The sequence below is a fragment of the Ranitomeya imitator genome, chromosome 3, assembly GCF_032444005.1.
Source record: "Ranitomeya imitator isolate aRanImi1 chromosome 3, aRanImi1.pri, whole genome shotgun sequence".
Lineage (NCBI taxonomy): Eukaryota > Metazoa > Chordata > Amphibia > Anura > Dendrobatidae > Ranitomeya > Ranitomeya imitator.
The window spans coordinates 453940014-453964230 of NC_091284.1; the positions used below are offsets into that span (position 1 = coordinate 453940014).

The 24217-nt window shown below is 41.9% G+C and overlaps 1 protein-coding gene across 1 annotated transcript in view; it reads right to left on the reverse strand.

Moving 5' to 3' along the window:
* The window catches only part of SUMF2 (sulfatase modifying factor 2), a 38441-nt gene extending 24502 nt beyond the window's left edge, over positions 1 to 13939 (reverse strand). Inside the window, exons 1-3 of the mRNA XM_069757407.1 lie at positions 13822 to 13939; positions 8518 to 8674; positions 8195 to 8309 (exon numbers count right to left, since the gene is read on the reverse strand). Of these exons, the coding sequence (XP_069613508.1) occupies positions 8195 to 8309; positions 8518 to 8674; positions 13822 to 13903 (354 nt within the window). The 5' untranslated portion in view covers positions 13904 to 13939. The remainder of the gene's footprint in view (positions 1 to 8194; positions 8310 to 8517; positions 8675 to 13821) is intronic.
* Positions 13940 to 24217: the final 10278 nt, after the last annotated feature.

The following is a 24217-nucleotide window of genomic DNA, read 5'->3' on the forward strand; positions in this document are numbered from 1 at the left end:
CCTGATCTGCATATATATTCTAGGCAACATTTCTCCAGCTTGGCACATTGTATTCCTAAAAAAGAGTTATCATATTTATTAAGGGACAAGCGCCTTTACAGCCAACCCACCTCTTCCATATGTAAAAATGGGCCAAAAGGTTCTCTAAAAAGAGAATGGTGGGACAAAATGACTATGGCCAGAAGATGCCAAAAACAATGTGGTATGTTTGTTTCCAGCTGATAATGTAATAATGGACTACGGTGGCCAAATGTAACCTGCCATGGTGACATTACTGGGAGTATAAGTATGTCTTCATTGGGCAGATTTGAACCCTTTCCATTGATAAATGCTAGTGATCAGATCACTTGTATTATCTAGACCCCTGGTGCACACAATCGGGTATTTGCTAAAAAATAAGGGTATGTCCACACGTTGCAGATTTGCCTGTGAAACTTTCTGCACAGATTCTGCATCTCTTGGCAGAAAACTCAGGTAAAAATATGCGCGGATTTGATACTTTTTTAATGCGGATTTGCATGCGGCTTTGTATGCGTTTTTGTAAGCTAAATAAAGATCTATTTAACAAAAAAGAAAATAGAATTCTGATGTCATTTCTTGTCCCACATCTTCATTTACATACTCCATTGAATAATGTTTACACACACAGATAGATAGATGATAGATCTATAGATAGATAATAGATACAGTCATGGCCAAAAGTATTGACACCCCTGCAATTCTGTCAGATAACACTCATTTTCTTCCTGAAAATGATTGCAAACACAAATTATTTGGTATTATTATCTTCATTTAATTTGTCCTAAATGAAAAAACACAAAAAGAATTGTCCTAAAGCCAAATTGGATATAATTCCACACCAAACATAAAAAAGGTGGACAAAAGTATTGGCACTGTTCGAAAAATCATGTGATGCTTCTCTAATTTGTGTAATTAACAGCATCTGTAACTTACCTGTGGCACCTAACAGGTGTTGGCAATAACTAAATCACACTTGCAGCCAGTTGACATGGATTAAAGTTGACTCAACCTCTGTCCTGTGTCCTTGTGTGTATCACATTGAGCATGGAGAAAAGAAAAAAGACCAAAGAACTGTCTGAGGACTTGAGAAACCAAATTGTGAGGAAGCATGAGCAATCTCAAGGCTACAAGTCCATCTCCAAAGACCTGAATGTTCCTGCGTCTACCGTGCGCAGTGTCATCAAGAAGTTTAAAGCCCATGGCACTGTGGCTAACCTCCCTAGATGTGGACGGAAAAGAAAAATTGACAAGAGATTTCAACGCAAGATTGTGCGGATGTTGGATAAAGAACCTCGACTAACATGCAAACAAGTTTAAGCTGCCCTGCAGTCCGAGGGTACAACAGTGTCAACCCGTACTATCAGTCGGCGTCTGAATGAAAACGGACTGTATGGTAGGAGACCCAGGAAGACCCCACTTCTTACCCTGAGACATAAAAAAGCCAGGCTGGAGTTTGCCAAAACTTACTTGAAAAAGCCTAAACGTTTTGGAAGAATGTTCTCTGGTCAGATGAGACAAAAGTAGAGCTTTTTGGGCAAAGGCATCAACATAGAGTTTACAGGAGAAAAAAAGGCATTCAAAGAAAAGAACACGGTCCCTATTGTCAAACATGGCGGAGGTTTCCTGATGTTTTGGGGTTGCTTTGCTGCCTCTGGAACTGGACTGCTTGACCGTGTGCATGGCATTATGAAGTCTGAAGACTACCAACAAATTTTGCAGCATAATGTAGGGCCCAGTGTGAGAAAGCTGGGTCTCCCTCAGAGGTCATGGGTCTTCCAGGACAATGACACCAAACACACTTCAAAAAGCACTAGAAAATGGTTTGAGAGGAAGCACTGGAGACTTCTAAGGTGGCCAGCAATGAATCCAGACCTGAATCCCATAGAACACCTGTGGAGAGATCTAAAAATGGCAGTTTGGAGAAGGCACCCTTCAAATATCAGGGACCTGGAGCAGTTTGCCAAAGAAGAATGGTCTAAAATTCCAGCAGAGCATTGTAAGAAACTCATTGATGGTTACCGGAAGCGGTTGGTCGCAGTTATTTTGGCTAAAGGTTGTGCAACCAAGTATTAGGCTGAGGGTGCCAATACTTTTGTCTGGCCCATTTTTGGAGTTTTGTGTGAAATGATCAATGTTTTGCTTTTTGCTTCATTCTCTTTTGTGTTTTTTCATTTAAGACAAATTAAATGAAGATAATAATACCAAAGAATTTGTGATTGCAATCATTTTCAGGAAGAAACTGAGTATTATCTGACAGAATTGCAGGGGTGTCAATACTTTTGGCCATGACTGTAGATCTTTACATACATAGATGATAGATCTATAGATAGATAGATAGATAGATAGATAGATAGATAGATGTATAGATATATCTTGATGGGCATACATGAATTGGCCAATTTATGCGCTAAGAACCTTCATTTTCATTCATTTCCATAAGTTTTGTTTTTTTAATTTAAAACATTTTTGAGTAGTAAAATCTAGATTCAATGTTTTTAATGTTTTTCTGTGTTTTCACATGGCCTAAGCTTTTGCATAGTGCTGCTGTGCTTTCTTTTTTCTATATAATGCAGTCTGGCAGCTTGCACATGTTCACACTTCGGAGGTGCTGGTCAGTCTTTTTGTATATTTATCCCCTTTACCACCAAGGATGGTTTGCACGTTAATGACCGGGCCAATTTTTACAATTCTGACCACTGTCCCTTTATGAGGTTATAACTCTGGAAGGCTTAAACGGATCCTGATGATTCTGACAATGTTTTCTCGTGACATATTGTACTTCATGATAGTGGTAAAATTTATTTGATATTACCTTCGTTTATTTGTGAAAAAAAAAACAGAAATTTGGCGAAAATTTTGAAAATGTTACAATTTTCCAACTTTGAATTTGTATGCCCTTAAATCACAGAGATATGTCACACAAAATACTTAATAAGTAACATTTCCCACATGTCTACTTCACATCAGCACAATTTTGGAACCAAATTTTTTTTTTGTTAGGGAGTTATAAGGGTTAAAAGTTGACCAGCAATTTCTCGTTTTTACAACACCATTTTTTTAAGGGACCACATCACATTTGAAGTAATTTTGAGGGGTCTATGTGATGGAAAATAACCAAGTGTGACACCATTCTAAAAACTGCACATCTCACGGTACTCAAAACCACATTCAAGAAGTATATTAACCCTTTGGGTGTTTCACAGGAATTTTTGGAATGTTTAAAAAAAATTACATTTAACTTTTTTTTCACAAAAAATTTAATTCAGTTCCAATTTGTTTTATTCTACCAAGGGTAACATGAGAAAATGAACCCCAAAAGTTGTTGTACAATTTGTCCTGAGTACGCCGATACCTCATATGTGGAGGTAAACCACTGTTTGGGCGCATGGCAGAGCTTGAAATGGAAGGAGCGCCGTTTGACTTTTCAACACAAAATTGACTGGAATTGAGATGGGACACCATGTTGCTTTTGGAGAGCCCCTGATGTGACTAAACATTGAAACCCCCCACGAGTGACACCATTTTGGAAAGTAGACCCCCTAAGGATCTTATCTAGATGTGCTGTGAGAGCTTTGAACCCCCAAGTGTTTCACTACAGTTTATAACGCAGAGCCGTGAAAATAAAAATTATTTTATTTTTCACAAAAATTATTTTTTTAGCCCCCAGTTTTGTATTTTCTCAAGGGCAACAGGAAGAATTGGACACCAAAAGATGCTGTCCAATTTGTCCTGAGTACGCTGATACCCCATATGTGGGGGGGAACCACCGTTTGGGTGCATGGCAGAGCTCGGAAGGGAAGGAGCGCCGTTTGGAAAGCAGACTTAGATGGATTGGTCTGCAGGCATCACATTGCATTTGCAGAGCCCCTGATATACCTAAACAGTAGAAACCCCCCACAAGTAACCCCATATTGGAAACTAGACCCCCCAAGGAACTTATCTAGATGTGTTGTGAGAACTTTGAACCCCCAAGTGTTTCACTACAGTTTATAACGCAGATCCGTGAAAATAAAAAATCATTTTTTTTTCCCCACAAAATGGTTTTTTTAGCCCCCCAAATTTTTATTTTCCCAAGGGTAACAAGAGTGTCCCTAGGGTTCCACTGACTTGCATATTGGGATATGTGGAGGAAATTGTTACGGACAACATGTTTAAAATAGCTATTGCACGATTGTTATTCATTGCTAGGAAATTGATCGCCAAATTTTGCATTAGAGAGGAACCTCCAACAAGAAGAGACTTTCTTAAGCAAGTGGAGCATATACTTACTTTGGAGAAAAGTATCTACACCAAAAGGAATAAACTGGACATCTTCCACAAGCTGTGGCAACCGTGGATGGACTTGAATTAGGATGATAAATGAGAATATAGGGAACCTAGTATTCAATGGAAATATAACGGATGTTTATTCAAATGGGGGGGGGGGAAAAGTTATCTGTAAATGTTTAATGAAACATTGCCATGAGAAATATTCTGATTGTTTATTCTTTGCGGATAATAAAAATCTATCTGATAAAAAAAAAAAGGGTAACAAGAGAAATTGGACCCCAAGAGTTGTTGTCCAATTTGTCCTGAGTACGTTGATACCCCATATGTTGGGGTAAACCCCTGTTTGGGCACACGGGAGAGCTCGGAAGGGAAGGAGCACTGTTTTACTTTTTCAAAGCAGAATTGGCTGGAATTGAGATCGGACACCATGTTGCGTTTGGAGAGCCCCTGATGTGCCTAAACAGTGGAAACCCCCAATTCTAACTGAAACCCTAACCCAAACACACCCCTAACCCTAATCCCAACTCTAACCATAACCCTAACCACACCCCTAAATCCAACACACTCCTAACACTAATCCCAACCACACCCCTAACCCTAATCCCAACTGTAAATGTAATCCAAACCCTAACCCTAACTTTAGCCCCAACCCTATCCCTAACTTTAGCCCCAACCCTAACCCTAACTTTAGCCCCAACCCTAACTGTAGCCCTAACCCCAACCCTAAACCCAGCCCTAAACCTAGCCCTAACCCTAGCCCCAATGGGAAAATCGAAATATATACATTTTTTTAATTTTATTATTTTTCCCTAAGGGGGTGATGAAGGGGGTTTTGATTTAGTTTTATAGCAGTTTTTTAAGCGGATTTTTATGATTGGCAGCTGTCACACACCAAAAGATGCTTTTTATTGCAAAAAATAGTTTTTGCGTTTCCACATTTTGAGAGCTATAATTTTTCCATACTTTGGTCCACAGAGTCATGTGAGGTCTTGTTTTTTGCGGGACGAGTTGACATTTTTATTGGTACCATTTTTGGGCATGTGACATTTTTTTGATCGCTTTTTATTCCGATTTTGTGAGGCAGAATGATCAAAAACCAGCTATTCATGAATTTCTTTTTTTTTGGGAGGGGGGTCATTTATACCGTTCCGTAAAACTGATAAAGCAGTTTTATATCATCAATTTATATCATTTTTTTATGTTTTGGCGCTTTTATACGATAAAAACTTTTATATAAAAAAATAATTATTTTTCCATCGCTTTATTCTGAGGACTATAACTTTTTATTTTTTCGCTGATGATGCTGTATGGCAGCTCGTTTTTTGCGGGACAAGATAACGTTTTCAGCAGTACCATGGTTATTTATATCAGTATTTTTGATCGCGTGTTATTCCACTTTTTGTTTGGCGGTATGATAATAAAGCGTTTTTTGCCTTGTTTTTTTTTTTTTTTACGGTGTCCACTGAAGGGGTTAACTAGTGGGACACTTTTTTATAGGTTGGGTTGTTACGGACGCGGCGATACTAAATATGTGCACTTTTATTATTTTTTTTTATTTAGATAAGGAAATGTATTTATGGGAACAATATTGTTTTCCTTTTTCTTTATTTAGGAATTTTTTTTAACACATCTGAATATTTTTTTTTTTTACACTATAACATTGCCCCGGGGGGCTGGGGCATCATGTTATAGGGTCAGATCGCTGATCTGACACTTTGCACAGCAATGTGTCAGATCAGCGATCTGACAGGCAGGGCTGCAGGCTTACTAGCGCTTGCTCTGAGCAGGCGCTGGTAAGCTACCTCCCTGCAGGACCTGGAAGCAGCCCCACGTCCATTTTGGATCCGGGGCCTGCAGGGAGAAGGAGGTAGGAGACCCTCGGAGCAACACGAGCACATCGCGTTGCTCCAAGGGTCTCAGGGAAGCACGCAGGGAGCCCCCACCCTGCGTGATGCTTCCCTATACCGCTGGAACACTGCGATCATGTTTGATTGCGGTGTTTCGGGGGTTAATGTGCCAGGGGCGGTCCGTGACCGCTCCTGGCACATAGTGCTGGATGTCAGCTGCGATAGTCAGCTGACACCTGGCCGCGCTCCCCCCATAAGCGCGGCCGATCGCATATGACGTACTATCCCGTCGGTGGTCATATGGGCCCACCCCACCTCGACGGGATAGTACGTCATATGTCAGAAAGGGGTTAACTATTGGATGTTGGCTGCATCCAGCCTGATTATTCACTCCTCCCATTGACCTGCAGGTGGCCATAATCAGCTCTACTTGCCCATAAATTGTGGACTAAACCCAGGAGCAGACATGAGTGTCCAAAATTGTAAATTGATCGCCCAAGAGAAGGCATGTACAGTAGAGTAGGATCCATCAGAGGGAGATCTTCTTGCCGTGGTTGATGGGCATACATGAATTGGTCAATTTATGCGCTAAGAACCTTCATTATCATTCATTTCCGTAAGTTTAAAAATTTATTTTGAAAAAAATGTTTTTGAGTAGTAAAATCTAGATTATGTTTTTAATGTTTTTCTGTGTTTTCACATGGCCTAATCTTATACATAGTGCTGCTGTGATTTCTTTTTTCTAGATATATCTGTAGATAGATAGATAATACCAAGCCTGATGTTTAGTAACAAACATAATAAAAAGGTACAGAGACTAAATAAAGATACATACACACACACAAAATCTGCATTGGCCGGGGTCACACTTGCGAGAAACTCTCACGAGTCTTGCATCTCAATACCCGGCACTGCCGCCGGCACTCACACCAGAGTGTTCAGCTACACAGTAATACATGCAGCCGCACACTCCGGTCCCGAGTGCCAGTGGCAGTGCCGGGTATTGAGGTGCGAGACTCGTGAGAGTTTCTCACAAGTGTAATCCCGACCTTAAACGCAATATCTGCTTTTATTTTTTTTAAAAAATTGAACAAAAAAAAATGGCGTGGCTCCCGTGCAATTTTCTGTGCCAGAGAGAGAAAGCCAGCGACTGGGGGCCAATGGTTATAGCTAAGGGGATCTTCTCAGGCTATAAATATCAGCCCGCAGCTGTATATTTAGCCTTTACTGGCTATTAAAATAGGGGTCCTTCAGAAAAGGCTATGCAGACAGCCACCCCGGCTACAAACACCAGCTCACAGCCGCCCCAGAAATGGCGCATCTCTAGTAGTCCCATCAGACGATGCCTGCCTACACACAGACCCGCACACACACACAGCCCCGCAGACACATACAAACCCCCGCACACAGACATGCACATCTTCTCCGCACACACACACAGGGTCTCCGCTCACACACATAGTCTCCGCCCACACTCTCATCCTCCTCCCGATCTGCAGCGTTTCTGCACATCCCCAAAAGGAATTGACATGGTGCATAAAATAAAACGCTGCAATCCGCACGTTTTTTCCGCAGCATGTGCACAGCAATTCTCAGTTTCCCTCTGACTAACATTGGTTGTGCACTACACTGCTGATTTGATGCAATTCCGTGCGTCCAAAAACGCTGCGGAAACACATCAAAATCCGCAACGTGTTAACACAGCCTTAGCACTTCAATCCAGAGAAAAAAAATTAAGTGCATGTGAATGGGATATTTTATACTCCAACCAGACGCTGAGGAAAATATCTATGTGAACTATTAAACGCACTGTGCATAGTTAAAACCACTTTGTGTTGTGGCAGATTCTATATTGAAAAGCTGCAAATTAGTGCCACAGTATGGGTAATCTGCACGGGGGTCTGCTGGCCAATCTGCGGAAATTTATGCATATGTAATGATGACTGATGATTTCACTAATGGATATATTCCTACATAAAAACAATCTTTTGGTGATCTCTGCACCAAGATGCCACTGTGTGCCCGGTGATCCTCCCAGGAAGTACACTGGAACCTACCTCCAACTTCCGGGAAACTTTTTTTTTCAGCTCATCTGTTACAAAATCCTCAAACACAAAACTCCAGCCAAATGTCTCAGCTTCTGATTTGTACTTTGTCGCTCTTACAAATTCCCTAAAATTGAAATATCAAAATAAATATGAAAGTTGTCTTTCAACTTTAAAAAAAACAAAAAAACAATAGAAATCGAGAAATGGTCACCTTTCATGGTCACCTTTCACTGGGTTTGTTACTCCTCAACCACACAAATCTGCTTACCCCTACAGCAGTCTCGAAATTGGACCGATGCACATTACTGGAGTCCACTAGTATTTAAAGTTACCTGAAATTCTGGTTGGTGACAGGATACTTGTCAATTGCAAATCGCTTTACAGTCACTTGTTTGGTTGGACGTTCTCCGTCTTTCCCATCAGGAGCATTTGTTCCCATAGTGAACTTTCCGCCATTGACTTGCACCATTAGATCCTTTTGTTCATGACCTGTAATTAGAATAGGAATATATTTGGCAATGGTAAACAGAGCTTAGCTGTAGGGATAATACACCATTCCCCTCGCCTTTCAGAACGATTGGTGACCGTCACGTGCTTGCAACAGAACTAGCCTGATCGCCCATTGTATGCAGGCTAAAAGCATCCATAGCACTACATTGGCAGAGCTGCTGAGCATAGTGATCGGCTGCAGTGGTGATGTGTGATATAGGTAACAGCTCTTTTTCCCAATAAAACTGTGTAAAATGAAAAAAAAAAAGTGTATTTATCCTCTCTTATAGCAATGACATTTTGATGTAAACATGAGACCACTGCAGTCAATCACCGGCTAAAGTGTATGCATCCGTGTTTAAACGTCATTGAGTGCCAGTTTTTACTATCAGTTTTTGGACATGTGCAGACAGAGGCCCCCGATTCATCAAGCCACAGCTGTATGTGTCGCGGCTGTGTGACAGTCACAACAAATGCATGGAAAGCCTGTGTGTTGGCGCCAAACAACTGATTATCAGGAGCGCCCCAGGTATCCGGGTTCCCGGGGCAGCTATTCGGTAAGTGCTATACCTATTCGGATAATTGCTTATCCGAAGCTTTTCGATCAACACTAATCCCTACCTGTCCGCAGAGATTGGCACCCTAGTGTAAACTATGTGGCGGCCCCATTCAGCGTGGACTGACCCTGTTGGACCCTATCTTTAGATTGAACACCCAAAAGTTATAGGGTCACAGTATGAAACGTATCAAATTCACAAAACACCTTTTTCCTAGAAAAGGACCTAGTTGATTATAGATATGTAGGATAAGGGCTGGTTGTCAATTAGTATGGCAGCCTGACATATGATACAGGGACGTGGTGTACTACGAATGTCTTGGAGGCCCATAGGATATCAATGACAGGTTGTAGAGTCACAGTAAATAATGTCACAATTAATACCGTATATATGATCAATGGCATATTACAAACCGCATGCTGGGGGACACAGCTAAGTTAGCATAAACAGGGCAGGTGCTCTTGGTCAATTTATATAGCATGACATTAAAGTAAAACAGATGTCAAATAGTGATATCTCCAAATGTTCAGATATATCAATAGTGCTCAATTAGGTAGTCAGGAAAATAAATGAAAGATTCAACTCCTATGTCACATTAATATGAAATATACAGGCGCTTCTCACAAAATTAGATCATCAAAAAGTTAGTTCTTCAATACAAAAAGTGAAACTCATATTATATAGTCATTACAAACAGAGTGATCTATTTCAAGTGTTTATTTCTGTTAATGTTGATGATTATGGCTTACAGCCAATGAAAACCCAAAAGTCATTATCTCAGTAAATTAGAATAATTAACAAAAAACATCTGCAAAGGCTTCCTAAGCATTGAAAAAGGTCTCAGTCTGTTTCAGTAGGCTCAACAATCATGGGGAAGATTGCTGAGTTGACAGATGTCCATAAGGCACTCATTGATAAACTCCACAAGGAGGGTAAGCCACACAAGGGCATTGCTAAAGAAGCTGGCTGTTCACAGAGTGCTGTATCCAAGCATATTAATTGAAAGTTGAGTGGAAGGAAAAAGTGTAGTGGAAAAAGTATGGAAGAAAAAGGTTCACAAGCAACCGGGTTAACCGCAGCCTTGAAAGGATTGTTAAGACAAGGCCATTCAAAAATTTGGAGCAGATTTACAAGGAGTGGACTGCTGCTGGAGTCATTGCTTCAAGAGCCACCACACACAGGCGTATCCAGGACATGGCCTACAAGTGTCGCATTCCTTGTGTCAAGCCACTCATGACCAATAGACAACGCCAGAAGCCTCTTACCTGGGCCACGGAGAAAGAAAACTGGACTGATGTTCAGTGGTCCAAGGTGTTGATTTCCAAATGAAATGCAAAATATACTTTCATCTGAAAGAAGGTCCCATAGTCTGGAGGAAGAGTGGAGAGGCACACAATCCAAGCTGCTTGAGGTCTAGTGTGAAGCTTACACAATCAGTGATGGTTTGGGGATCCATGTCATCTGCTGGTATAGGTCCACTGTGTTTTATCAAGACCAAAGTAGGCAGCCATCTACCAGGAAGTTTAAAAGCACTTCATGCTTCCCTCTGCCAAAAACTTTTTGGAGATGGAAATTTCATTCTCCTGCAGGACCTGGTACCTGTCCACACTGCCAAAAGTATCAATACCTGGTTTAAAAACAACAGTATCACTATGCTTGATTGGCCAGCACTCACCTGACCTTATCCCCATAGAGAAAATATGGGGTATTGTCAAGAGGAAGATGAGAGACACCAGACCCAACAATGCATACAAGCTGAAGGCTGCTATCAAAGCAACCTGGGCTTCCATAACACCTCAGCAGTGCCACATGATAATAATGATAATCTTTATTTATATAGCACCAACATATTCCGCAGCACTTGCCACATGGTGACCGCCTCCATGCCATGCTGCATTGATGCAGTAATTGATGCAAAAGGAACCCCGACCAAGTATTGAGTGCATGTACTGAACATACATTTCAGTAGACCAACATTTCGGATTTTAAAATGATTTTTTTTTTCAAGCTGGTGTTATAAAGTATTCTAATTTAACGAGATAATGACTTCTGGGTTGTCATTGGCTGTAAGCCATAATCATCAACATTAACAGAAATAAACACGTGAAATAGATCAATCGGTTTGTAATGACTCTATATACAGTGGGTATGGAAAGTATTCAGACCCCTTTAAATTTTTCACTCTTTGTTTCATTGCAGCCATTTGGTAAATTAAAAAAGTTCATCTTTTTCTCATTAATGTACACACTCCACCCCATCTAGACTGAAAAAACAAAAATGTAATTTTTGCAAATTTATTTAAAAAAAAACACTGAAATATCACATGGTCATAAGTATTCAGACCCTTTGCTCAGTATTGAGTAGAAGCATCCTTTTGAGCTAGTACAGCCATGAGTCTTCTTGGGAATGATGCAACAGGTTTTTCACTCCTGGATTTGGGGATCCTCTGCCATTCTTCAGATCCTCTCCAGTTCCGTCAGGTTGGATGGTGAATGTTGGTGTACAGCCATTTTCAGGTCTCTCTAGAGATGCTCAATTGGGTTTAGGTCAGGGCTCTGGCTGGGCCAGTCAAGAATGGTCACAGAGTTGTTCTGAAGCCACTCCTTTGTTATTTTTGCTGTGTGCTTAGAGTCATTGTCTTGATGGAAGGTGAACCTTCAGCCAAGTCTGAGGTCCAGTGCACTTTAGAAGAGGTTTTCATCCAGGATATATCTGTACTTGGCTGCATTCATGTTTCCTTCAATGACAATCAGTTGTCCTGTCCCTACAGCTGAAAAACACCCCCATATCATGATGCTGCCACCACCATGTTTCACTGTTGGGATTGTATTGGGCAGGTGATGAGCAGTGCCTGGTTTTCTCCACACATACCGCTTAGAATTATCACCAAAAAGGTCTATCTTTGTCATTAGACCAGAGAATCTTATTTCTCATAGTCTGGGAGTCCTTCATGTGTTTTTTTTTTTTTTAGCAAACTCTATACGGGCTTTCATAAGTTTTGCACGGAGGAGAGGCTTCCGTTGGGCCACTCTGCCATAAAGGCCCAACTGGTGGAGGGCTGCAGTCATAATTGACTTTGTGGAACTTTTTCCTATCTCCCTACTGCATCACTGGAGCTTAGCCACAGTGATCTTTGGGTTCTTCTTTACCTCTCTCATCAAGTCTCTTCTCCCACGATTGCTCAGTTTGACTGGACAGCCAGGTCTAGGAAGACTTCTTGTGGTCCCAAACTGCTTCCATTTAAGGATTATGGAGGCCACTGTGCTCTTAGGAAACACTGCAGAAATTCTTTTGTAACCTTGACCAGATCTGTGCCTTGCCACAATTCTGTCTCTGAGCTCCTTGGCCAGTTCCTTTGACCTCATGATTCTGATTTGGTCTGACATAAACTGTGAGCTGTGAGGTCCTATATAGACAGGTGTGTGCCGCTCCAAATCAAGTCCTATCAGTTTAATTAAACATAACTGGACTCCAATGAAGGAGTAGAACCATCTCAAGGAGGATCACAAGGAAATGGACAGCATGTGACTTAAATATGAGTGTCTGAGCAAAGGGTCTGAATACTTATGGCCATGTGATATTTCAGTTTTTCTTTTTTTTAAAGTTTGCAAAAATGTCTACATTTCTGTTTTTTTTTTCAGTTTAGATGGGGTGCAGAGTGTACATCAATGAGAAAACAAATAACTTTGTTGAATTTATCAAATGGCTGCAATGAAAGAGTGAAAAATTTACAGGTTCTGAATACTATCCATACCCACTGTAATATATGTTTCACTTGTTGTAATGAAGAACTGAAATTACTTTTTGATGATAATCGAACTTTGTGAAAAGCATCTGTTCACTGACAAAGACAAGAACAGTCTATAATTTTAAGGGTAGGTTATATAAATAAATTTATATAATTTATACAATGTGATTTTCTGGATTTTATTTTTGATATTCTCTCAATGTTAAAATTATCCTACCACTAAAATTATATCAGCAAGGGATCAAATACTTATTTCCCCCCACCGTGTGTATATGTATGTATATATATACATACATACATACATACAAACACACACACATACACGCGCAGAGTGTGATATACATATCTGTATGTATATATGTGCGTGTGAATCATAAAAATGTATATTTGGAGAGAATTATGCAAATTGTCTAACTGAAAACTATCATTGTTGCCATATCACCCAACCACAATGGAGGTGTGTGCTGACATAACCCAGTCAGTCACCCTACTATGTAGGTATACACTGGCATATGCCAACCGTGGGCTCGCATGTTAAATAAAAGCAAAGGTGCATCACGTGGTACACAGACTGCTGTGGGACGGCGCAGCGGTAGCTTTCCTGCCATACCTCCATTGTTTTTTATGCAGTTCACCCTTCATAGAGTAGAATGTAATAAGTGATTGTGAGCAGAGGTGCAGTGCCACGACCAGTGTCAGTATGCCCCACAGAGTACAGACTACCGCACCTATCTCCCCTGCACTCACACATACACTGTAATGCTACACTACAGGGAGGCTCTGATCCCGGCGACTACAGCGCGCAGGCGCAGAGTGTGCCCCCTGTGTCTCGCATCACTCACCCCGTGTCTGTGCCACCCACCGCCCCACTGCACACAGTACGAGCAGGCCCAGGGCAGGGCTGCGGGCTCTCCCGGTCACCATCTCTGCACATATATCCTCCGAGCAACACTCTCTCCCTGCAACAGGAAGCTAAAACCTCACAGCTGTAACGTCTGCAGTGAGCGCCATTTTGTCGGAGTCCAATAGTCATGTGATCTGCTTCATCGCACTGAATGCAGTGATGCTGTATGAGTGGTTGTGGGAGACTGCCGTAAATCCTCTGCTGGTAGTGTAAACCATAGTGAGCAGCACCCGGGCTCATGGGCGACCACAATGGTGGCGTTCTCTACAGCTGGTCACCCTGCTACACCGGTGCTGGATTTGCTGTAATGGCTTCCAGCATAGAGGCTGAAGTTGGTTTCTTTTTCGTCAGTTTCTTATTCTGCAATTTTTTCTTTTCTGTTTTTTTTTATAGCTTTAACAAAAAATAATCACAATAATAACATACAATGCAGCGAAGAGCCGTGATGTGAATACACTTAAAAACAGCTACAAAAATTATAAAACTGGCACAGAAATGGGCATCAAAGTGGGCACCGAAGGGCATTAAAGGGTTAAATGACTTTGGGCCACTGATATCACAGTGCAGACACATAGAACAGGCAGCCCCACATCAAAATCAGGTCTCTACAGCCTGGCCCAAATGCATTCTGGGCATCAGAACTGGCATCAAAGTGGGCAGTCGATTTTGGCCATTTGAATAATTAACTGGTGTTTTTAAGGGGTTAAGTGACTTTGGGCCACTGATCTCACACTAAGAATACACAGATAGTGATGACCTGCTTCAAACCCAGATCCCTGTAGCCTGGCCCAAATGGGTTCTGGGCATCAGAGTGGACAAACAGCCCATTTTCACATATATGAATAAGTAACTGATGTTTTTAAGGGGTTAAATGACTTTGGGCCACTGATCTCACACTAAGAATACACAGAGGTCATTGAACTCCTTACAAACATTAGTTACATATTCGATTATGTGAAAATCATCTGTTTGAACACCTTTGATACCAATTCTGAGGCCCAGAACCCTTTTGTGCCAGGCTGTAGGTACCTGGGTTTGATGTGGAGCATCACTATCTGTGTATTCTTAGTGTGAGGTCAAATGGCTAAAATCGAATGTCTGCCCACTTTGATGCCAGTTCTGATGCCCAGCACGCATTTGGGCCAGGCTGTAGATACCTGGTTTTGATGTGGGGCTCCATGTTCTATATGTCTGCAGTGTGATATCAGTGGCCCAAAGTCGTTTAACCCTTTGATTAACGCCCTTCGGTGCCCACTTTGATGCCCATTTTTGGGCCAGTTTTATAATTCTTTAAGCTGTTTTAAGTGTGTTCACATCAGGGCACCTCACTGCACTGTATGTTATTATGCTTATTTTTTGTTGTTAAACTTATAAAAAACAGAAAAGAAAAAATGTTGAATAAGAAACCAACTTCAGTCTCATTTCCAGCATTGCATCAGATGTAATCACTTTACAGGGATGAGGTGGAGCCCGTCAGCAAGCAGTCTAGGGGCTGCAGCCTAGAATAGTGCCCATTATCCCACACCTCCCAAGTTCTAGAGGAACTATACAGAGTGCGCCGCAGCAAATGGTGAGCACAGCCGTGTCCACCCCTATCTACCATTCCTTTCTTCCCAGGCAAGAGAGGGGCCGAGTGGGACATTCAGCAGATGGCCGAGATTGCAGGGTGCAGACCCAAATCCGAGACTGTCCACCGTATTCAGAACGGATGGGACTAGAGATGAGCAGATCAATTCGCGGGACTCCGGAACAGCGTCCAGGTCAGTGGTACCCGAGGTCAAGTCACAAAATGACATCACACCAGCCCTGACAAATCTAATGCCAGGCCGGAAGGTAAGAGATTCGCGGCCTCCCATCTGGCTGCCAGGTACCACTGCCCTGGACCGAGGCCCATGAATTGTTCTCTCATCCATCTCTAGTTGGGACCGCTGGATGTATTTTTTTTTTCATTTACAGTTGTAGCAGCCAAAACGTTTTCATTCTTACGTAAACTTCACTATTTAACATTTATTTTATTTTCTGTCTGTACGGCTGTGTTTACACGTTGCATAAATATTGCTTTTTTACACCACTATTTTGTAGCTGTCCACAACAAATGACGCAATAACAATCTTCTCTGGTTAGTGCATTTTTGCGGCTTTTTAAGCATTTCCCTCCCTTGTTTCAGGTATGAAGCAGTGCTATATACAGATGTAGACCCTACAACGCACGTCCAAGTATACAGAATTCTCCCATACCGGACAGTGTTAGCTGTAGCTTTTGTTACTGCCTACAATGATGCAGGTTGCGGGTTGGAATCCCGGTGACATCAGATCTCAAGAAAAGAGAATTGTTTCGTTCAGTGTGTGTGCAGAGTATAGAGATGCCGGCCGCGCCTCCTGAGGAGGGGGATCTACGGAGCAATGACGGCGGGAGCGAAGACATCACTAAAGCTGAGTAGAAGACAGGACTGCTCTCTCAGGACAGTACCACTGGACTCGGGACGATTGGGAGCTATACATCATTCATCAGATCCGATTCTCACCCATATTTGGTCCGTCTGTCTACTTTTACCATCAGTGTAACATATGTTTTTCTTTCACGGAAAAAAACCGCTCTCACTCTTTAGACTGAGTTCGGAGGAGCATATACTAAATCACGCCTATTTCATGCCCTCAGAAATATTTGATCCACTTTTTACATCACTATGCGGCCAGTTGTCCATTTTATACGCATAGTATCTGTTTGTTACATGAACAATTTAATAATAAAAGGCCAAATTCAGCTTCCATAAGCAACTCATGTGTTATCCAATTTTTTACGCACCCATTGACTTATAATGGACGAGTCTGATCCAAAGTCTCGATCACAGTAGGACATGCTAGTTGTGTTCTGGAGCCATAGAAGTAAGGCTATGTTCACATTGCATTTTAGCCTACGGTCAGTGTCTCCGTTGGGGCTTACTTCCGAAGCCCTGGAAAACTGGATTTGGACATACAGTTATGGCCAGAAATATTTGGACAGTGACACAATTTTCGCGAGTTGGGCTCTGCATGCCACCACATTGGATTTGAAATGAAACCTCTACAACAGAATTCAAGTGCAGATTGTAACGTTTAATTTGAAGGGTTGAACAAAAATATCTGATAGAAAATGTAGGAATTGTACACATTTCTTTACAAACACTCCACATTTTAGGAGGTCAAAAGTAATTGGACAAATAAACTAACCCAAACAAAATATTTTTATTTTCAATATTTTGTTGCAAATCCTTTGGAGGCAATCACTGCCTTAAGTCTGGAACCCATGGACATCACCAAACGCTGGGTTTCCTCCTTCTTAATGCTTTGCCAGGCCTTTACAGCCGCAGCCTTCAGGTCTTGCTTGTTTGTGGGTATTTCCGTCTTAAGTCTGGATTTGAGCAAGTGAAATGCATGCTCAATTGGGTTTAGATCTGGAGATTGACTTGGCCATTGCAGAATGTTCCACTTTTTGGCACTCATGAACTCCTGGGTAGCTTTGGCTGTATGCTTGGGGTCATTGTCCATCTGTACTATGAAGCGCCGTCCAATCAACTTTGCAGCATTTGGCTGAATCTGGGCTGAAAGTATATCCCGGTACACTTCAGAATTCATCCGGCTACTCTTGTCTGCTCTTATGTCATCAATAAACACAAGTGACCCAGTGCCATTGAAAGCCATGCATGCCCATGCCATCACGTTGCCTCCACCATGTTTTACAGAGGATGTGGTGTGCCTTGGATCATGTGCCGTTCCCTTTCTTCTCCAAACTTTTTTCTTCCCATCATTCTGGTACAGGTTGATCTTTGTCTCATCTGTCCATAGAATACTTTTCCAGAACTGAGCTGGCTTCTTGAGGTGTTTTTCTGCAAATTTAACTCTGGCCTGTCTATTTTTGGTATTGATGAATGGTTTGCATCTAGATGTGAACCCTTTGTATTTACTGTCATGGAGTTTTCTCTTTACTGTTGACTTAGAGACAGATACACCTACTTCACTGAGAGTGTTCTGGACTTCAGTTGATGTTGTGAACGGGTTCTTCTTCACCAAATTAAGTATGCGGCGATCATCCACCACTGTTGTCATCCGTGGACGCCCAGGCCTTTTTGAGTTCCCAAGCTCACCAGTCAATTCCTTTTTTCTCAGAATGTACCCAACTGTTGATTTTGCTACTCCAAGCATGTCTGCTATCTCTCTGATGGATTTTTTCTTTTTTTTTTCAGCCTCAGGATGTTCTGCTTCACCTCAATTGAGAGTTCCTTTGACCGCATGTTGTCTGCTCACAGCAACAGCTTCCAAATGCAAAACCACACATCTGGAATCCACCCCTGACCTTTTAACTACTTCATTGATTACAGGTTAACGAGGGAGACGCCTTCAGAGTTAATTGCAGCCCTTAGAGTCCATTGTCCAATTACTTTTGGTCCCTTGAAAAAGAGGACGCTATGCATTACAGAGCTATGATTCCTAAACCCTTTCTCCGATTTGGATGTGGAAACTATCATATTGCAGCTGGGAGTGTGCACTTTCAGCCCATATTATATATATAATTGTATTTCTGAACATGTTTTTGTAAACAGCTAAAATAACAAAACTTGTGTCACTGTCCAAATATTTCTGGCCCTAACTGTATGCACTGACTGGGCCATTACCTGTAATGCTGCAGGCAGAGTGACTGTGTGCTCTGTCTGATGATATTTTGGGCCATATACAGTTAATTAAATCAGGTTGTGGAGAGTAGTCTTTTTCTGCTCTTCTTGCAGGTTTATGATTGGTCAGCTCAGCATCTCACAGAAGTACACGCCCCCAGTGAAAACTATCTGATAACACCCACTGGGACTTAAGAGTAAACTGATTAGGTTCCAAATACTTTGTTAGTATATCTTGAAGAGGGAAGTGGAATTATAGAAAAAATAAAAGTTTTATTCAACTCTGCAGCCATTACTACATCATGTATCCATTTCAAAATGAATTTTTTTGTGAAGGTTCCTCTTTAGTGAATAAGCAAAGTATAATCCTATTAATTGCCCTGCAGTTAACAGTCCTTTAGGCAAGTTGTAGTTTCATGTAATCTGAACATCTAATCGTTTTCAGCAAGTATGTTACTTGTTTGTAGGATTTCTTCCACATATTGAGTATATTTATATGCTTTATTTTTTCAATAATGTTCAGATGAACATTCCTACAACCTCCACAATATTTGATGTTCAAGAGACTTCTTCTAAGTCTCACTACCATAGAATATGGATGAGAAAACAAAAAAATCTATGGGGCAGCTCCCCTAACTTTCATTTTCTCAGGCGTATTCAGTGTGCATGTAAAATGACAGCATGATGCTGCGATTGTCACCAAGACTCAGCCGAGACTCGCCAGTGGAAGCCTATGGGTGCGAGAAAAAAAATTGCACAGCACTCGGCCCATGTGAGTGCTGTCCGAATTTTTACACACCGATGTCCTTTGAAAAGCCAGCAATTCATCTGCCACATACAGTAAAATCACACTGACAGGTTCGGATAGAATATATACACATAGAATACATAGATATATAGAGGTCAGTGACACACATATATATATATACATACATATACTGTAGATTACATAGAAGAAAAGCCGTCAATACAGCAGCCGCGTAGTGTAAAATCACAGCAGGAGCCGACGTCATAGAATTGATGGATTACATACAGCAAATATACATAGAAAGGATATATAGATGTCAGTGACATATACAATTAGTACAGTGTGTGCAGCCTACTGTAAATGTACTTAAAGGGAACCTGTCACCCGCAAAATCGAAGGTGAGCTAAGCCCACCGGCATCAGGGGCTTATCTACAGCATTCTGTAATGCTGTAGATAAGCCCCCGATGTATCCTAAAAGATGAGAAAAAGAGGTTAGATTATGCTCACCCAGGGGCGGTCCCGGTACGATGGGCGTCGCGGTCCGGGGCCTCCCATCTTCTTACAATAACGTCCTCTTCATGTCTTCACGCTGCGGCTCCGGCGCAGGCGTACTTTGTCTGCCCTGTTGAGGGCAGAGCAAAGTACTGCAGTGCGCAGGTGCTGGGCCTCTCTGACCTTTCCCGGCACTTGCACACTGCCAATGGTTATAGCCTGGGAAGGGGGCAATACCCCTGGAGCTTCCCAGGCTATCAATATCAGCTCACAACTCTATACTTAGCCTTTACTGGCTATTAAAATAGGGGACCCTAAAAAAAAAAAAAAAAATCAGGTAGAGTCCCCCTATAATTAATAACCAGCAAAGGCTATACAGACAGCTGCGGGCTGATATTAATAGCCTAGGAAGGGGCCATGAATACTGCCCCCCACCCCCCCAGGCTAAAAACATCAGTTTTCAGCTGCCCCAGAAAGGGCGCATCTGTAAGATGTGCCAATTCTGGCACTTACCCTTGCTCTTCCCACTTGCCCTGTAGCAGTGGCAAGTGAGGTGATGGTTGGGGGGATTGACATCACCTTAGTATTGCCAGGTGACATCAAGTCCCGAGGTTAGTAATGGAGAGGTGTCAATATGACGCCCCCATTACTAACCCCATATTCATATCGTATAAAAACACACACACCCAGAAAAAAGTCCACTAGCTGAAAGAATAACACAGACTCCTTTAATAAATATTAATTAGAGGCATCTTTGTTCTCCATTCAATTTATTATTCACCAGGCAAGAATTTGTTCAACGACACGAGCCACCGTTTAGAGAAGCCTTACGCATAAATCAGGTCTTCCATTTTGCTCGGCAAAAGTCGTCCCATGGGATCTCATTTTGTGCAACTAGTTTTGAACAGAAGTGTATAAATGACCCAATGAGGAAAGGAACGATTTCCTTGATATACTCTATGTTTAACATACCACACACAGAAGGGAAATTAAAATATATTCTACAGTGGGAAGAAGATCTAGGACTCACCATACCCATAGAGACATGGCATACATGCTGTGATTCATTATCAAAAGGCAGTCATCAGACATCGTTGGCTGAAACGTCACTTAAAGTACTACATAGAGCATATCATGTTCCAACAAGACTCCATGCCATATACCCTCAGGTCTCTGAAAACTGCTTTAGAGGCTGCAATGTCCCAGGCAATATGCTCCACATCTGGTGGACGTGTCCAGTTGTCGAGGCTCTGTGGCGTGAGGTCAAATTAATTGTGGATCGGATCTTTGGAAAAACAGTCCCCATAGACCCCACAGTTTTTCTGTTGGGAGTAAGACATCCCGGGTTTTCAAAAAGTCTACATAAATTGGTGACCACCATTTGCATGGCAACCAAAATTCACATAGCAGCCAAATGGAGAACCCCATCGCTTTCTATCTCGTTAGTTAAGGATAGGGTAAATGGGATCCTATTATATGAATGTATTCAATCAACCAGGAATAACGAGTGGAACATCTTTTTTCAAACTTGGAATCCCTGGCTCGACCTTGACCCCAGTGCTCTTTTGACTCAAGCTCTTAGGCTATGTGCACACATTGCGGTTTTTACCGCGGAACCGCAGCGATTTTGATGCTGCGGGTCCGCAGCAGTTTCCATTGCGTTTACAGTAAACATATAAACCGATGGGAAACCGCAAACCGCTGTGCACATGCTGCGGGAAAAAAGTTTATAACCCGCAGCATGTCACTTCTTTGTGCAGAATCGCAGCGATTCTGCACCCATAGAAATGCATTGATCCGCTTACTTCCCGCATGGGGCTGTGCCCACCATGCGGGAAGTAAGCGGATAATGTGCGGTTGCTACCCGGGGTGGAGGAGAGGAGACTCTCCTCCAGGCCCTGGGAACCATATTTGTGGTAAAAAAAAAAGAATTAAAATAAAAAACAATGATATACTCACCTCTTAGTGCAACACGCAACCATCCAGTCGCAGGGTTGCTATGCGAGCAGGACCTGCGGTGACGTCGCGGTCACATGACCGTGACGTCACGAAGGTCCTTCTTGCACAGCATCTTTGGAACCAGACCGCCGCCTGCTGCACCGAGGAGATCGGGACGTCAGAGGGTGAGTATAACCATTTTTTTTTTAACATTACTATTGATGCTGCATATGCAGCATCAATAGTAAAACCAGTGCAGGAGTAAAACCTGCAGCGGAAACCGCAAGACAAACCGTGATAAATCTGCAGGGATAACCGCAGCGGTTTTGCCCTGCAGATTTATCAAATCTGCTGCGGGAGAACCCGCAGGGACCCCAACGTGTGCACATAGCCTTACACTGTCTCCGTAATAGGTTATACATGAATAGGTCTTTGTCTAGTTTCAGCTGCTTTTGTAGTGAAATAAACATTCTTGAGATTTATAAGCATTATCTTGTTTGTTTGAAAGACCCTAGGCTCACACCCCTCACAATCTTGTATGAACAGGTTTAGTTAAATCCCAAGCTCGTCTAAGTAGTGACTCAATATATAGTACCGCCTTCCGTACTGTATCCATGATTACCATGCAGACAGCAATGATGTTCTCTGCCCTGATGCCTTTACCCTTTGTTTGTGACGTATTTGTTTTATCGTGTTTGACTTATCCCGTGTCAAGTTGTTTCCTCCATTCAGCAATTGCTATACCTTTCAATAACTCTCCTTATTTTTCTGTCCAGAGGACTGTCTATGTTATGTTGAAAAATTTCAAATAAACATATTGAAACTAATAAATATTAAACCATACTTACAACCTCACCCATTCCACCGATGCCATTGTCTTCTGCAAAACAGTTAAGAAAAAACAAACAACAATATTCCTCACCTTTCCACAGAGATGATGATAATCTATTTGTCCCACGACGGGTCTAGCACTGCTAAATCTAGTTGGCTGCATGGTTGCATGATGCGACCATACAGCCTGTCATCCAGCAGAGACACAAAGCAGTGTGTGCTCAGTGTCTCCCTGTGAACTGCTATTTCCTGTCTGAGGGCACCGCGAGCGTGAGAAAGTTCTGCTGTTCCCTGTGCCGTCAGACAGGTCCTGGGAGTTCACTTCACCTAACTGAAGTCAGCGTGAACATCGGCCCCCAGCTGTCGGCTTTCCCTCTGCTGGTTAAGAAAATTATGCAGGAGCCCATGCCATTTTTTTTCAGAAAAATAATTGTTTATTAATTAAATACATGTACTGTAAGCTGCACACACACTGAACTAATTGTATTGGTCACTGACATCTGTATAGCTACCTATTTTATGTGTATTTACTGTAATCCATCTATTCCATGTTGTCGGGTCCTGCTGTGATTTTACAGTATGTGGCTGCTGAATTGCCATCTTTTTTTCTATTTGTTTATCTATCTTTCTGTTATCTATCTATTATATGTGTGTTTTGAAGAATATTTCCTTTGAAAACGATGTGTAAATGGCTTAGAGAATTGCTCTATGTAAAAGCTCATGTTAAAATCTGATAGCAATCGCACTGCATTCGGATGTAAATCGGATGCTATGTGTGAAAAAAAATCGGATTGTACTCGCATGACACTTTTCATTACACTCGTGCGACTTTCGCAGGGAGACTTGGATTGATTTTCATACGTTTAGTGTGACTCCAGCCTAACATGTTTATACAGTATTGACTATTTGCTCTACAAAGAGGACATATTAGATTAACTTTTTTTGTGAATCTATTATTGAGTCCTATCCATATATGATACCTATATCTTTTGTACAGTAATTTCCCTGGTGAGATACAGTGGGGAAAAAAAATATTTAGTCAGCCACCAATTGTGAAAGTTCTCTCACTTAAAAAGATGAGAGAGGCCTGTAATTGACATCATAGCTAGACCACAACTATGACAGTCAAAATGAGAAAACAAATGCAGAAATTCACCTTGTCTGATTTGGCAAGATTTATTTTGCAAATTATGGTGGAAAATAAGTATTTGGTCATTAACAAAAGTTCATCTCAATATTTTGTTATATATCCTTTGTTGGCAATGACAGAGGTCAAACGTTTTCTGTAAGTCTTCACAAGGTTGGCACACACTGTAGGTGGTATGTTGGCCCATTCCTCCATGCAGATCTCCTCTAGAGCAGTGTGGTTTTGGGCCTGTCACTGGGCAACACGGACTTTCAACTCCCTCCAAAGGTTTTCTATGGGGTTGAGATCTGGAGACTGGCTAAGCCACTTGAGGACCTTCATATGCTTCTTACGAAGCCACTCCTTCATTGCCCTGGCGGTGTGCTTGGGATCATTATCATGCTGAAAGACCTATCAACGTTTCATCTTCAATACCTTTGCTGATGGAAGGAGGTTTGCACTCAAAATCTCAAGATACATGACCCCATTCATTCTTTCATGTACATGGATCTGGCGTCCTGGTCACTTTGCAGAGAAACAGCCCCAAAGC